Source organism: Phoca vitulina, unplaced genomic scaffold (genome assembly GCF_004348235.1).
Source record: "Phoca vitulina isolate PV1807 unplaced genomic scaffold, GSC_HSeal_1.0 scaffold9, whole genome shotgun sequence".
Lineage (NCBI taxonomy): Eukaryota > Metazoa > Chordata > Mammalia > Carnivora > Phocidae > Phoca > Phoca vitulina.
In genome coordinates, this window is record NW_022589712.1 from 26,421,197 (window position 1) to 26,437,412 (window position 16,216).

Genomic DNA, 16,216 nt, shown 5'->3' on the forward strand with positions numbered 1-16,216 from the left:
ATAAAATTGACACACCTTTGGCTAGACTTACCAAGAGAATAACCCAGAAGATTTAAATAAATAAAATCAGAAATGAAAGAGATGTTACAACTGATACCACAGAAATACAAAAGATCATAAGAGAATCCTATAAACAATTATATGGCAACAAATTGGACAACCTAGAAGAAATGAATACATTTCTAGATATATTCGACCTACAAAGACAGAATCATGAAGAAAAAGAATATCCAAACTGACCGATAACTAGTAAAGAGATTGAATCAGTAATCAAAAACCTCCCAACAACAAAAGTCCAGGACCAGATGGCTTCACCAGTGAATTCTATCAAACATTCAAAGAATTAATATCAATCCTTCTCAAACTCTTCCAAAAAACAGAAGAGGAGGGAACTCTCCAAACTCATAAGGCTAGCATTACCCTGATACCAAAACCTGACAAGGATACAAGAAAAGAAAATTATAAGCCAATATCCCTGATGAACACAGATGCAAAAATCTTCAACAAAATGTGATCAAACTAAATTTAACGACGTATTAAAAGGATCATACACCATAAACAACTGGGATTTATTCCAGGGATTCAAAGATGGCTCAATGTCCACAAATTAGTGAAGTGATACACAACATAACAAAATGAAGGAAAAAAATGGAAAGATCATTTCAATAGATGCAGAAAAATATTTTTTTAAAAGATTTTATTTATTTAATTGAGAGAGAGAGAGACACAAATAGTGAGAGAGGGAACACAAGCAGGGGCAGAGGGAGAGGGAGAAGCAGGCTTCCTGCCAAGCCAGGAGCCCGATGTGGGGCTCGATCCCAGGACCCTGGGATCATGACCTGAGTTGAAGGCAGACTCTTAACGACTGAGCCACCCAGGCACCTCGCAGAAAAAGTATTTTGACGAAATTCCACAACCACTTATGATAAAAATTCTCAAAAAGGTGGGCATAGAGAGAACATACCTCAACATAATAAAGGCCACATATTACAAACCCACAGCTAGCATCATATTCAACAGGAAAAAGCTAAAAGCTTTTCCTTTAAGATCAGGAATAAGACAAGGATGTCAATCTTGCCGCTTTTATTCAATATAGTATTGTCAGTCCTAGTTACAGCGATCAGGCAAGAAAAGAAATAAAAGGTATCCAAGTTGGAAAGGAAGATGTAAAACTGTCACTATTCTCAGATGGCATGATATTATATATAGAAAACCCTACAGACTTTATAAAAAAACTGTTAGAACGAACAACTGAATTCAGTGAAGTTGCAGGATACAAAATCAACATACAAAAATCTGTTGCATTTCTATACACAAATAAACTATCAGAAAAAGAAATCAAGAAAATAATCCTATTTACAAACCATCAAAAATAATAAAATGCCTTTCCAGTCCTCCATCTGTCATGGAACCACCATCAAAATGCAGATTTTCGTGAAAACCCTTACCGGGAAGACTATCACTCTTGAGGTTGAACCCTCGGCTACAACAGAAAATGTAAAGGTCAAGATTCAGGATAAGGAAGAAATTCCTCGTGATCAGCAGAGACTGATCTTTGCTGGCAAGCAACTGGGAGATGAACGTACTTTGTCCATCTACAACATTCAAAAGGAGTCCACTCTTCATCTTGTGTTGAGACTTGGTGGTGGTGCTAAGAAGAAGGAAGGAAGAATAAGTCTTACACTACTCCCAAGAAGAATAAGCATAAGAGAAAAGGCCAGTTAAACTGGCCGTTCTGAAATACTATAAGGTGGATTAGAATGGCAAATCAGTCTCCTTCTTCAGGAGTGCCCTTTAGATGAATGTGGTGCTGGAGTTTTCATGGCTAGCCACTTCGACAGACATTACTGTGGCAAATGTCTGACCTATTGCTTCAACAAACCGGAAGATAAGTAATTATATACGGGTTAATAAAAGACATGAACTACCATTTAAAAAGAATAATAAAATGCCTAAGAATAAATTTAATCAAGGAGGTGAAAGACTGGAATACTGAAAATTACAAGACATTAATAAAAGAAATTGAAGATGACACAAATAAGTGGAAAGATACTCTGGGATCATGGACTGGGAGAATTAATATTGTTAAAATGCCCATACTACCCAAAGCAATCTACAGATTTAACACAGTCTCTATCAAATTTTCAATGTATTTTTCACAGAAATAGCACAAATAAACCTGAAATTTGTATGGAACCTCAAAAGACCTGGAGTAGCCAACTCAATCTTGAGAAAGAAGAACAAAGCAGGAGGCATCACACTCCCTGATTTAAAATTATATTACAAAGCTACAGTAATTAAAACAGCATGGTACTAACCTAAAAACAGACATACAGATCAAAAAGTACAGAATAGAGATCCTAGAAATAAGCCTATACGTATACGTCAATTAATTTACAACAAAGGAGGCAAGAATATACATTAGGGAAAGGACAGTCTCTTCAACAAATGGTGCTTGAAAAACTGGACAGCCACAAGCAAAAGAATGGAAACGGACCCCTATACCATACACAAAAATGAACTCAAGATGGATTGAAGACTTGAATGCAAGACCTGAGACCATAAAACTCCTAGAAGAAAACACAGGCAGTAGGCTCCTTGACATGAGTCTTGGAAGGATTTTTTTAATCTGACACCAAGAGCAAAAATAATCACGTGGGGCTACATCAAACTAAAAAGATTCTGCACAGCAAAGGAACCGATGACAAAATGAAAAGGTCACCTACTGAAAGTATTTGCGTGTCATGTAACTGGTAAGGGATTAATATCCAAAATACATAAAGAACTCATACAACTCAATAAAAACGCCAAAAACCAAATAATCCAATTTTAAAAATGGGCAGAGGACCTGAATAGACATTTTTCCAAAGAAGACTTATAGATGGCCAACAGACACATGAAAAGATGTTCATTAATAATCATCCAGGAAATGCAAATCAAAACCACATGAGATATACCTCACACCTGTTAGAAGAGCTATTATCAAAAGACTAGAAAAAACAAGTGTTGGCAAGGATGTGTGGAGTAAAAAGGACCATCTTGCACAGTTGATGGGAAATTGGCGCAGCCACTATGGAAAACAGTATGGAGGTTCCTCAAAAAATTAAAAATAGATTGCCATATGATCCATCAATTCCACTTCTGGATATTTATCTGAAGAAAAAAAACACTAAGTCAAAAAGATACATGCACCCCCATGTTCATTGCAGCATTATTTACAATACCTAAAATATGGAAACAACCTAAGTGCCTCTCAACGGATAAATGGATAAATAGATAAAGAAGGTGTGGTGTGTACACACACACACACACACACACACACACACACACACACACAGAAGGGAATATTACTCATCTATAAAAAAGAATGAAATCTTGCCATTTGTGACAACATGGATGAACCTAGAGGGTATTATGCTAAGTGAAATAAGTCAGACAGAGAAAGACAAATACTATATGATCTCTCCTATAGGTAGAATCTTAAAAAAACAGACAAGAAACAAACAAAAAAACAAGCTCATAGTTAGAGAAAATGGATTGGTGGTTGCCAGAGGTGAGGGATGGGAGGATGGTAAAAAAAAAATGAAGGGGGTCAAAAGTTAAAATAATTTTTAAAAATTGAAAAAACATGTGTTGAGAAGTATTACCTCTTTCTATACTCTGGAAAAGTTCATATATTATTAGAATTATCCATTCATTAAATGTTGGTATAACTTGTTTTTAATGTTGTATGGGGCCAGTGGGGTTGTTTTTTTTTTTTTTTAATGGAAAGATTTTTAACTATTGATTCAATTTCTTTAAAGATTCTAGAACTATGTAGGTTCTCAATTTTTTCCTGAGCCAGCTTGTTAAAGGCTGTATTATTTCCCAGGGATTTATCTATTTTATCTAAGTTTTCAAATTTACTGGCCTCAGCGGCCTTAATACCTTCTTTAATTTCTTTAATGTTTCTAATATCTATAGTTACATGCGTGTTTTCATTCTTATTTCTACTTACTTGTTTTTACCTATTCTGGAATTTTTAAATTGTTTTTACCAAGAGTTTTTCAACTTTCTTAGTCTTTTCAGAGCCCTGGTACTTTTTACTTTATTGATTTACTATATTTGCTTTTTATCACATTACTTTCTGCTTTCATCCTTATTTTTCCTCTTTTTTACTATCTTTGAATTTAATTTGCTCTTCTTTTCCTAGCTACCTAACTTGGAAAATTAGAATATTAATTTTAGGCTTCCAATTTTTTAAATATAATCATTTTAAGCTATAAATACCCTTCTATGTACTGCTTTGGCTACATCCCACAAGTTTTCAGGTATAGAATTTTCATAACTGCTCAGTCCTAATTAATTTTTATTTCCACGTGGTAGAAATCTTTAAAGAAAATTTCAATTTGAGGCTAATGAATTCAGGAAAAGACTGGGTTAAGTGTATTGGAACAGACTTCCTATCACTATGTCCATTATTTTCAAAGTAATTTATACTCACAGGAAAAGGTATATTAACTAGAAAAAGTTGTATCTTAAGGGGCACTCTTCTTTCCCTCCCTCCTTCCACATTTCTTTCATACCCCAGAAATTGGGAACTTCTCTCTTGGAGGTACAGCGATGAAGCTTCTACTTTTCTCTCCACATTGTATTTTTTTGACATTGAAAGAGTCAAGTCTCCCTCTCTCCTCTCTCTGCCTTCCCCTTCCCCTCCCCCTCTTTTCCTCTCTCTCCCCCCCTCCTCATCCCTCTCCTCCCCCCACCCTCTCTCTTGCCACCAGCCTGCCCTGAATCCAAGTGAAGTGGCTGAGCCTAAGTGCCTCCAGCTGCCCCATCTCTTGCTAGAAGGGTAGGTGCATTTCAGAGGGTCGGCTGTGGGGAATCTCACTTTCTCTTGGGATCTCATTACAATCTACAATCTAACTTTACCAGTAATAAATTAGATGACATATCTGAATTCCCCATTGATCTTGGGTTTATTTCTCAGTTGTTTCCAAATCTGGAAGTTAAGGCTTCTGAAGAACCCTTAACAACTACTTGAAGAAAGGCAAGGCATGCTGAATCTCAGCTTCTTTCAGTGGGAGTGAGGGATGTGCTGTCAGGGGCTGGGGTGTCATAGTCTGATAAGGATTAGGGAACTCCTGGGAGCCTGGGTGGCTCAGTCAGTTAAGCGTCTGCCTTCAGCCCAGGTCATGATCCCAGTCCCTGCTCAGCAGGGAGTCTGCTTCTCCCTCCCCCTGCTCTTGTGCATGCTCTCTCTCTCTCCCTCTCATATAAATAAATAAAATCTTAAAAAAAAAAGAAAAAAAAGATTAGGGAACTCCTTCTGAAGCCAAACCATGGGAGAGAGGAAAAGAAGCAATGTGAACTTTTGATTACTGTTCATTTTCTGGGAAAGCGGAAACAGAAAAGAGAATTGTCGTTTGAAAAACAAAATGTCCTGTCTTTGATGAACAGGCACACAGTGCCTATGGGGCAGTGACAAATCACAAAGAGAACAGGGACATAACACACCAAGCGTTCAAACTCCGAAAGGCTAAACAAACATCCTGGGTGCCCAGTGGTTTTCCTTGTGCGCATAGATGGCGCATGTTGGTCTCCAGGTTACCAACCTTCCCAAATGATCGGTTGTCATAGTGACTGGAGTAACCTGGCCCCCATCCGTCGCCTGCGCTCCACGGGGCAGCACTGCCTGGACCTGCTACTCACGTGCTGATGTCTACCTCCAGCCTTGCCCTGTGAAATCGTCTAGGGAAGCTGGACCAATCTATGAAAAGGGGGAAAACATACCAAATTTCCTGCGCGGTGGTAAATGAAATTCTTATTGAAAATACATTTAGATGCCTATGTGCCCCGTATGCGAGGTATTTACTTAGCATTCGGTGGCAAGTGGATCTGCCATGGGCGGCCACAAGCCCAGGGCCGGTCAAGTCTGAGTGGGTGGGAAAGAAAGGTGGCCACTGCTCACAAAACACCCTCTTCGCAGATATTCTGTCTTCAGGTCCACCTGTCATTCAGTCAGAATTCACTGAGCACTTATTCTGATGCAAGCACTGCAGGGTTAGATACCGGGGATGGGGGGGGGCCACACAAGAGCAATGTATAAAGACACAGACTTGAGGGGACAGGAAGTCTGTACCAAGTCGGTCTGTGAAACCATCAGTGGGATGGGACATATAATTAATTGCTAAATGATGGAATTTAGAGAATTTCATGGTTTTAAGGAAGCCGAACTGTAAAGGAGGAGGCTTTTGACAGCAGAGGCAGCTGTCCTTACAACGTCTGGGCTCACGCGGTAGCCCTGCTACCCACAAGGACTTCGGGCAAGTAACTTCCCGTGGGGCCTCAGCTTCCCCATCTGGAAACTGGGCATGGTATTCTCTTCCTAAGAGAGCTGGTAAATAAACTAACATGAAGAGCCAGCTGCGCCTGGCATATTGGAATCACTGCTCGACTCTGCTAAGGGGAATGGCCCGTGGATAGAGGCAGGCAAGGGGGAGCCGAGCAGAGCAGGGCCAGTCAGATGGAATGAGGGATCCTGGGAAATGATGGGAAATAAGAATGATGACAGAAGGATCTAGAAACTGGGCAGAGTAATTCAGACTTGATGAGAGATGCAACAGGAGCCATTAGAGCCTGAAAAAAACTGTTAACAGTGGTGATTTCTGAGCCTAAATTCAGAAAGACGAAAAGAAGAAAACAGGCAGGTGGCAGACAAGCTGCTGAGTGAGAACTGGTGTGTCCTACTCGAGGCAGGAGGTCATGAGGACCAGCTCTTTTCAGCCTGCACATAGTTCTTCTTTTCCTTAGGATAGCAGTAAGCATGCCAAGTATTTGTCTAGCCCTTTATACTTAGAGGGTATTTATACAAACCTTATTGCATTTTGAACCTTTGGAATATTACTACCATTTAGAGATAAAAAAAAAATTCTAAGTTCAGAGTTAAATGAGTTAGCTACTACAGGCTTGTTGGGGACTGGCAGAGAGAGGATCCAAACCCTGACTCTTCAACTCAGGCTCATGAAGGGGCAGATGAGCCAGCATGGAAAGGGGCTCCTAGATTCATCTGCATTGCAATATCAAAGTCAAGTATGGTAACAAGTGTGTTGTAGGAAAGGTGATGGGTTTTGGGTCAGATGGACCAGGCTGTACACCCTTTCTCTTTCTCTGTGACCTTAGGCAAATCATTTGACCCTTTGGAACCTTAGTTTCTTTGTGGGAGGGAAAATTCCTTTTTCCTGGCATCATATCTCTATGGGGAGGAACATCCAGTGGAATAAAATTCTGGACCTCTCTCCTCTCTTTCTCTGCCTTCCTTCTGATGGAGGGGGAGTCTGATCTGACCGGTGGATTCAGAAGGAGCTGAGCATGTGTAGCCAGTCTCTTCCTCTTTCTTCCCCTTGAAGATCTGCCTGTTCAGAGAAAGCCCATCCTGAGTCCCTGGTTATACACTTAACAAGGGTAGGGCCAGGTCCCCAAGGGAGGGCCACTGCTGTCTGAGTGGTGACAAACTAGTCTAGTCTCACTTGCCTCCAAAGCTATATTGGGTTCACCAGCCTAGGAGTGACCAGTTATTAAAACTGACCCTTTGTTCTCATTGCCTGAATCTGTGATGGAGAAAAGAAATAACATTCTTCACTAGTAAAAGTTGATATACAACATCAAAGAGATATTAAGAATATTAAAGATAATATATGTGAAGTGCTGGGCATATAGAAGGTAAGAAAAAAAAAAGATTATTATTGTGTGCTCATAGATTTTCTTAACTAGCAATTGAATCTGGATCATTCCTTCATTTCTAGAAATGTTGAGTCAGAATTTTCCATTGTTTATTATAGTCAAATCTTTTTAGAACAACACCAAGAGGCATTTCAAATTAAGCGTTTAAGAAACTGATGAATAGCAACAAAGGAATTTTGTTACACTGGGTTTGTTGTTGTTTGGGCATAGGCACCAAAAACAAAGGCAACAAGTTCACAAATACAAAAATGTTGATCACTTTTCTTTCTGGTTATTTGAAAGAAAGCAGAGAAATTCTTATTTGGAGTACCTCCTCAAAACCATGAAAGAGCACATTGGAATGGCTGTTATAAGCTGGACAACTTTACCTTCTCGCAGGAGTCAGGATGTTTGGGATATGAGGCCTAAGTAGGAATGGGGCAAAGGGATTCCTTTTACTAGTCAGAGATTAGTAATGATTTTTTTTTTTTTTTGGGATACCGTACAACCTGAGTACAAAATTATTTTGAAATCCAACTTTGGCAAAGGGGAATAAACACATATATCTGCACAAACAGTACCTAAGGGAGCAGAATGAAGTCAGCCTGGGGCTCAGTCAGATGCCTGCCGCTTACATTATCAATGACTTTGCATCAGTGAGCACCAATGAACCCGTCCTCACCCAGGCTCCCAACACATGCCCTAAAGATACTGCCGATTACTGGATACCAAGTGGTAACAAGTAAGTGTTAGCAGGTGGTTGGCAAACATTTTCCGAGTGCTTCCTGTAGGCAAGACACTGTGTTCAGATACTGCCCCCCACCTCCTGGCAAGCACGTGGCATTCTTCATGCCTCCCTACCTCTTTCATTATTTTGATGGCTTCCACCCGGTGCTGGGGTGGGGGATAAAGCAGCACACGGTGGTAGAGGGACTGGAGCACGGGCTTCATGGAGTCCACCGACCCTACCAGCCGGACCAGCTCAGCTGCGATGTAATAAATGGTCCGAGCCACCGGCCCGCTCAGGGCTGGTGCGGTGGATGAGCAGCCCGACCCCCGGCCGTGGTCAGAAACTCCTGGAGATGCAGAGTCTGACTCGATGCCAGAAGCAGCGCTGCTACTGTGAGCAGAGGTGATGCTTTTATCATGAATTGGATTCCCCAGGATCACGATGAGGGCAGGGCACAGGTTTTTCCTGGGAAGACATAGGAGGAAAACTATGTTTGGCTAACAAGGCAAAAGGATAAAATGTGAATACAATCCTGCGGGTAAATACCAGATGCCACAGAAATGACTAATAAGAGTTGGGTTCTTTCCTGCTCCTCTTTTTGGCGACATCCTGCCCCCATTTTCCATGTCTCTCCATCACTTCTAGGTATATGAACAGAATGCTTTTTCTCATAGCTCAAGGCAGAATTAGCTAAATAAAAATACTAAGAGAAGTATTAAGAAACCATCTTATGTAAAGGAACTGACTCAAAATGCTAAATGGCTTAGTTAGAAAGTTTCATTTTATGATAAATAACAAAATTCTTTCTACTTCTAATGTGAGAAGTTCATTTAAAATTCTGACATGTATACTGTCACATACCATTTGACTTCGTCCCTGTGGAAAAGCCCAGGAACCCAGAGCAGCTAGCTGGCTGCTTGCGGGCCCTGTCACCTGTGGGACTCCCTGGCTATAATTAAGAGACGAGTCTTCAGGTTGAGATGGAGAATGTACCAGGGAAGGGCTAAGAATAACATTCAACAGCTCTTGCCCCCCTGTGCAACTTTCTGTGCCTTTGTATGCTTTTAGGATAAACTAGAAACCTGGAAAATACTCTCCTCGTTCCCGAGTCCCATGAGCCTATGGTGTCAACAAAACACCAGAGGCCCTTGGAGTCCTATTTTGTTAAGATCGTCACAAGCTTCTCTCTGTATTTTGATCCAGTGCATGTGAGCGAAGCAATTTCCCGACTTTCTCGCTAAAGCATTCGCACACAGATGAGGTGACCGGTCGGGCATGGATGCCATGGGCAGGGACCCGGGCCCCGAGCTGGAAGGGGGGAAGCATCGGGTCGCTGTGGGGGGGCGCTCACCAGATCAGGTCTGTGAAGCCTCTGTGCAGGTGCATGGAGGAGGAGGAGCTGCTGAGCACGGACAGGATGCATTCCAAGTACAGGAGCTGCAGCTGCTGCTGGTCACTGCGGAACAAAACCAACACACGGACGCGTGCAAAGTGAGGGCAAAATTAAAAGAGGGGATGCATGGGAAACACATTGGAAAAAGGCTAGGCGTGAGAGAAGCGTTCATTTGAGGGGGGTGGTTAGCATGGTGGATTGAATTGCACCCCCGGAAATTTCTGTTGAAGACTGAACCCCTGGTACCTCAGAATGTGCCCTGATGGGAGCTTGGGTCTCTGACACAGGTAATCAAGTTAAAGTGAGGTCATGTGCGAGGGGTCCTAACCCAATATGACCGGTGTCCACATAAAATGGGGAACACTGGCAACAGAGACACACACAGATGGAGGACAATGGAAAAGACCTAAGGAGAAGACGGCCATCTGCAAACCAAGGAGAGCGGTGTGGAACGGATCCTTCCCTGAAGCCCTGGGAAGGAACCAGCTCTGCTCACATCCTGATCTTGGACTCCCAGCATCCAGAACTGGGAGGCAATACATGTCTGTTCTGTAAGCCACCCAGTCTATGGTACTTGGTTATGGCAGCCCAAGCAAACTAATACAGTTTCAGGGACTTTTTTTTTTTTTTTTAATTAACAGACTTTTTTTTTAGAACAGTTTCAGATGTATAGAAAAACTGAGCATGGGATGGAGTTACTGTGTTCTACCTGGCCCGGCATGTGGTTTATCCTGTTATTAACAGCTTACATTAGGATAGCACATTTGCTACAGTTAAAGGACCAGTACTGATATATCATTACCAATTAAATTCCACAGTTTATTCCAGAAACGTTCAAACTCTTAATGTGTTCAATTGTCTAAACTTTTCAAAAGACCACTGATCACATTATCTTTTAAATGGTCAACACTTTACTAGCTTGTGTTTGAATTTCTTTTTTGAAGGCAACATGGTTTTTCAATGGACAAATTATTTTTCTTGTAGTTATTATTATGAGATTAATCCATAGAGCCAGATTAAAAAAAAAACATACAATTTCATGGAATGCATGTTTTTTTTTTTTTTTTTAGATTTTATTTATTTATTTATTTGAGAGAGAGAGAGAGAGCACATGAGAGTGGGGAGGGTCAGAGGGAGAAGCAGACTCCCTGCCGAGCAGGGAGCCCGATGCGGGACTCGATCCAGGGACTCCAGGATCATGACCTGAGCCGAAGGCAGTCGCTTAACCAACTGAGCCACCCAGGCGCCCGGAATGCATGTTCTTATACCCAGGCTGTTTTCTGCCGAACCCACCAGAAAGTATTAAACTCCAGGTGGGTGGTAAGTGACCAACAGGAATAAGGAAGAATTTAATGTTAGAGTGCACATTTATGACAAATATATAATAAATACTTCTAAGAGAATTCATTCAGGAGTCCTGTATGCTCCAAAAAAGGAGGAACTTGCTTTGAAAAAATCATTTTTGATTGTGTCTCTTTTCTCCTAACTTAAATAAATGCCAAAAGGAAGTTTAATGCCCTTAACAGCTCAAATAACTCCCAGGAGAAGAGGGTGAATGGGACAGGCAAGACCAGTGACGGAGACTAGAAACTTAAGGAGACAGGATGGAAGAAGAGGAAAGTTAACAGCAGACCATCACAAAGCCCAGAAGGTTGTACACATACCTCGGCCTCACTGAGAAAGGCTGCACGGATGCAAGATGAAGGATCACAAGAAAGGGGGGCTGCAGGTCCCTCGTTTAAGTGCTGTGTTAGATTCCTTGGCAATAGCGCTCTGTAAAATTGACCTCAAGCTCTAAAACTGGTTGGCAAGCTATAGCCCAAGGGCAAAATCCTGCCCATGGCCCCATGAACTAAAAATGATTTTTACCTTTTTAAGGGGTTGTAGAACAAGAACAGGCAGTATGTGGCCCTTCACAGAAAAAGTATGCTCATACTCTGCGATGATCTCCCTTGTCCAAAGAGAACTGTCTAATGAGTAAAATAATGCCATTATTCTGAAAAAGGGAATTCCGCGGTGCGTCTGGGTGGCTCCGTTGGTTAAGCGTCTGCCTTCAGCTCAGGTCATGATCCCGGGGTCCTGAGATCCAGCCTGGGTGGGGCTCCCTGCTCAATGGGGAGCCTGCTTCTCCCTCTGCATGCCACTCCCCCTGCTGTGCGCTCTCTCTGGCAAATAAATAAATACAATCTATAAAAAAAAGAAAAGGGGAATTCTGCTTATATTTGGATGTACTCTACCACACCTGCTGATGGGGGAAAAAGAGGTGGGTAAAGGCTGAGCTTCCACAAAAATTATTACGATTTGCCAAGAGGAAGGTGATGGTTGGAGGAAGAATAAGAAAGGTAAGACATACTTAGCCATTTTGGGGGCCAGGTAAGGACTTTATGTTTCTATACTCCTACACCCACAAGCTTCCCTACGCTTTTGCGCAAGACATCATTCCTGACCAGAAACAGCGTATTCTTCATCCTTAAGGGACTAGAGAAACAAGGAAGCAAGTAGGTAAAGCACTGGGTAAGAATGGCTACAAATGAATAATTTAGTGCAAGGTTCTATGACAGTATAAGGGAGTGGCGTCTAATCCTTAGGAAGATCCAGAAAGAATTTCTAAAGGAAAAAGCATCTTCATGGAAACCTAAAGTTCAAGTAGGAGTCTTGCATGGCGGTGTGGGGGAGAGGGTGGTGGTGGTCTGTGGTTGGAACAGAGTGTGAGGATACCATCGGCAAGAGGTGGGACTGGGGAGGTGGCAGGGGCCAGATCAGGAAGGGTTTGGGAGGACTTGTCTGGACTTTATTCTGCAGGTAGGAGAGTGACAAGACCAAATTTACATTTTAGAACAATCATTCTGGATGCTGTAGAAATGAACGGATTGGAGAAGGCAAAACAGAAGAGTCATAAACCAATAAGCCACATTTTGAAAAAGTTCTGAAAGGACCATCTCTGCTATAGTCTCAGGCTAATCTTTCTGACCAATCACCGGACTCATTAAGAAAAATAATTATTAAATGCCCCAATTCAAAAATGTCTATCTTCCTCATATAAGTGAGATCATATGAGGAATTTGAGAAACAAGACAGAGGATCATAGGGGAAGGGAGGGAAAGATGAAACAAGACGAAACCAGAGATGGAGACAAACCATAAGAAACTCTTAATCTCAGGAAACAAACTGAGGGTTGCTGGAGGGGAGAGGGGTGGGAGGGATGGGGTGGCTGGGTGATGGACATTGGGGAGGGTATGTGCTATGGTGAGCGCTGTGAATTGTGCAAGACTGATGAATCACAGACCTGTACCCCTGAAACAAATAATACATTATATGTTAATAAAAAAAACCTCCCATATTTATGTATTAATAAATTTCACATTTATTCTAGTTCACTAATATTTCACATTATACATCCACATCCACAAAGAAATTAACATGTATGAGATAAAATTAAATATAAATAAAAGTTTATGTGTGTTTTTCTCTCAAAAAAAAAAAGTGTGTCTTTCAAACGGTCAGACTTGCATCACAAAACTAAAAAACTATAGACGATAAAGATTTTCAGTTTCTGAAACTGGAACTAAAGCCACAGAAAAGCTACGCGTAGTCAAGGTTCCTCTGAATATCTGCAGAATACACCACAGCGATACTGCAACCTCAGGTCGTCAGACCTGATGAGGGAGAGGATGCATTGCCAAGGTAACTGGCCTGGGAGTCTCCTTGGAGACCAAACACGGCAGCTTTCCTGTGGGCTGCAGCAGTCTGCAAAAAACGGGTGCTCGTGGCCTTGCATGAGTCATGGCACTAAAAGAGCTGTCTGAAATGTAAGCAACTTCCACACATGCCCCTCACGAGATACACATGTGCATGTGCACCATGTGTGTGCGGTTCTTATTTGTCTGACTGTAGACAGACACATATGTGAAAAGCACAGGGCAGCGAGAAGCCAAGAAACCAGCCAACTCTTCCAAAACACATGAGGAAAAATCTGCCGACGTGGAGGGTTGCGAGTCCCTTGGCCTGGTCTTCTGTTTGAGCATTTCATGGCTGGCAGGTTGTGTAGCTGCTGGTCTCATTCTCTGCCCATCTCTGAATTTCTCCCCAGGCTCAAGATCCATGGAGAACGACTCTCATGAGGGGACCAGTGGGCCGTGAAAGCTGAGGAGCCCCCATCCTGACAAGGTGACTGCAAGGGTAAGCTGGCAGCACGTTCTGGATCTCTGGAGTTCTCAGAATTTTGTTTGACGATGAATCACTTGGATCCTACCTCCCTTTGAGACCATTCAAATTTAGGTAGAAAGGGAGAGAGGGACTTAAGTAACTGTAAGAAGTGGAATGAAATTTAACACGTGACAGGAACACCTGGCCTTGCCTCATTGCTTCTGAGAATGCTTTGGTGTCCACTCCTCTCTGACATTCAGCACTGGGACGAGAGGGAAGTGGGGAGAGGCTGACAGGAGACCAACGGGCAGAGAATGAATATCTTTCTAAGCCAGTTATCCTTCCAAAAACTCAGATTTAAAAAGCATCATGTAACTCAACATGCCTAATATAGAGTTCTATTAATAACACACCTCCAAGGCGTGGGCGTTGTTCTGCCTACCTGGATGCATTCTGTGAATCCTCCCCGGAGACTGAGCATATCGTGACTACATACCCTTACAGAGTGAAAGCTCTATGAGGTATGTGGGCACTGATTTTTGGAAATGGCTGTTGAGGGGAAGTATAGACCATAGTGTGATTTCAGAGGAAGATGGTATTTAGAAGGTGGGAGAAGTGTCAAGTTTAGCTAATAGAAATAAAAGGAGTTCGGGTAGCAAATTCAGAAGAAATTATAAAAGGTGTGAAAACTTAACAAGAAGAATAAAGAGAACCACCAGATTGAAAGCAGCCAAGAGCATGGTACCATCTGACCAGGTGGCCCTTACAGGTTTCCTGTTTAAGCTAATGCTTAAGCATGCTGCACCCCAGCTTCCTTAGCAACAGAACTCTCCTCTTAGGGTAATGGAGTCATGATGGGAAAGACCATATTCAAACCCAGTGAGTGGTCTCCAGAGGCAGAATGATGACCGGGGAATTGCATTGAAAAACCAAGCAAGACCATGGGAATCCTATAAAAACCATTAAGCTTTATAACAACATGCCCAAAGCCATCTTTGAGCTAATGTCCAATGAGAAATCCTAGAACAACATGTATGTGTCACGTGAATTATTTTTCCCATTTAAAACCTATTCCCAAGGCATATGGTTCAGAAATATTTTCATTTTTTAAAAAAAGATTTTATTTATTTATTTGACACAGAGAGAGAGCGAGAACAGGAACACAAGCAGGGAGGGGTAGAGGGAGAAGCAGACTCCTCGCCGAGGAGGGAGCCCGATGCGGGGCTCGATCCCAGGACCCTGGGATCATGACCTGAGCTGAAGGCAGACACTTAACAACTGAGCCACCCAGAAGCCCCTCATTTTTTTTTTTTTTCAGTGACCGACTATCTATGCCCTTTAGCTTGTAATATGTGCATGTATGCATTTGCAATGTCTGTTTGTGCAATGTATTTTCTTAATTATCTACAAATGTCTGATGTAAGAAGTTTCATGTCCCAAACTGCATCATAAACCAGAATTAGCACTGACAATTCTAAAAGTAAACAATTTCAGAATATATATAAAATATTTATTACATGTTAGGCACTATGCAGTTAAAAAATCCCATTTATCCCAAAACTTCCTAGAAGATACCAATACTGAATGTCTATAATAATTAAAACAGGCATAACCCTGGACTGTCCCAGGTACATTGGGTCATGTGGTCACTCTACAGATGGCAGCCCCTACAGCTGATGTTAGAGACATCCAGGTTTTAAAGAGCCATGAACTTGAAGCCCTTACTGGACCTAGCTGAAGACTTTCTTGACCAATAAATAACATTATGTTTTAAATCTATCATTCATAGACCTACAGATTTGTTCTGACTTATCTTGGTGGCTAGTTTTCAATTATTAATGGCATAACTACCTTGAGCTTTTCTAGTACTGAAAACCTTAGTTTTCTCTTAGCACACTATTCAGGGGGAAAAAAATGTGTAGTTTTTTTTTTTTCCTTGCCTGCAAGGTAATGGACAAAGCCTTTATATTTTTCAAAGTTTTGACGGTCTTTGTTTTATTCCCTGATGATGCTAAGACCTGAGGGGGTGGGGGATGGAGAAGAAGCCTCTTGGACAGCTGGTGACTGCCTAGGTGCTACCAGCGAGCTGGGGCGTCCCCCTTGGTGAACACAAACAACTTCACAGGATGTTAATATCAGGTGAGGACCCTCCACAACGGCGACAGAACAAGATGAAAGCCAATCTACAAACTGGCCTGAACAGAAGTTTAAGAAAGGAATCCTGTACAACTACAAAAATGACCAAG

General features: G+C 41.8%; 1 protein-coding gene and 1 pseudogene across 1 annotated transcript in view; one reads left to right on the top strand and one right to left on the bottom strand.

Moving 5' to 3' along the window:
• Nucleotides 1-16,216, bottom strand: part of ARFGEF3 (ARFGEF family member 3) — a 165,562-nt gene that overhangs the window by 66,948 nt on the left and 82,398 nt on the right. The window contains exons 9-10 of the mRNA XM_032407797.1: nucleotides 9,783-9,887; nucleotides 8,563-8,896 (exon numbers count right to left, since the gene is read on the bottom strand). Of these exons, the coding sequence (XP_032263688.1) occupies nucleotides 8,563-8,896; nucleotides 9,783-9,887 (439 nt within the window). The remainder of the gene's footprint in view (nucleotides 1-8,562; nucleotides 8,897-9,782; nucleotides 9,888-16,216) is intronic.
• LOC116634469 lies at nucleotides 1,348-1,968 on the top strand (annotated as a pseudogene).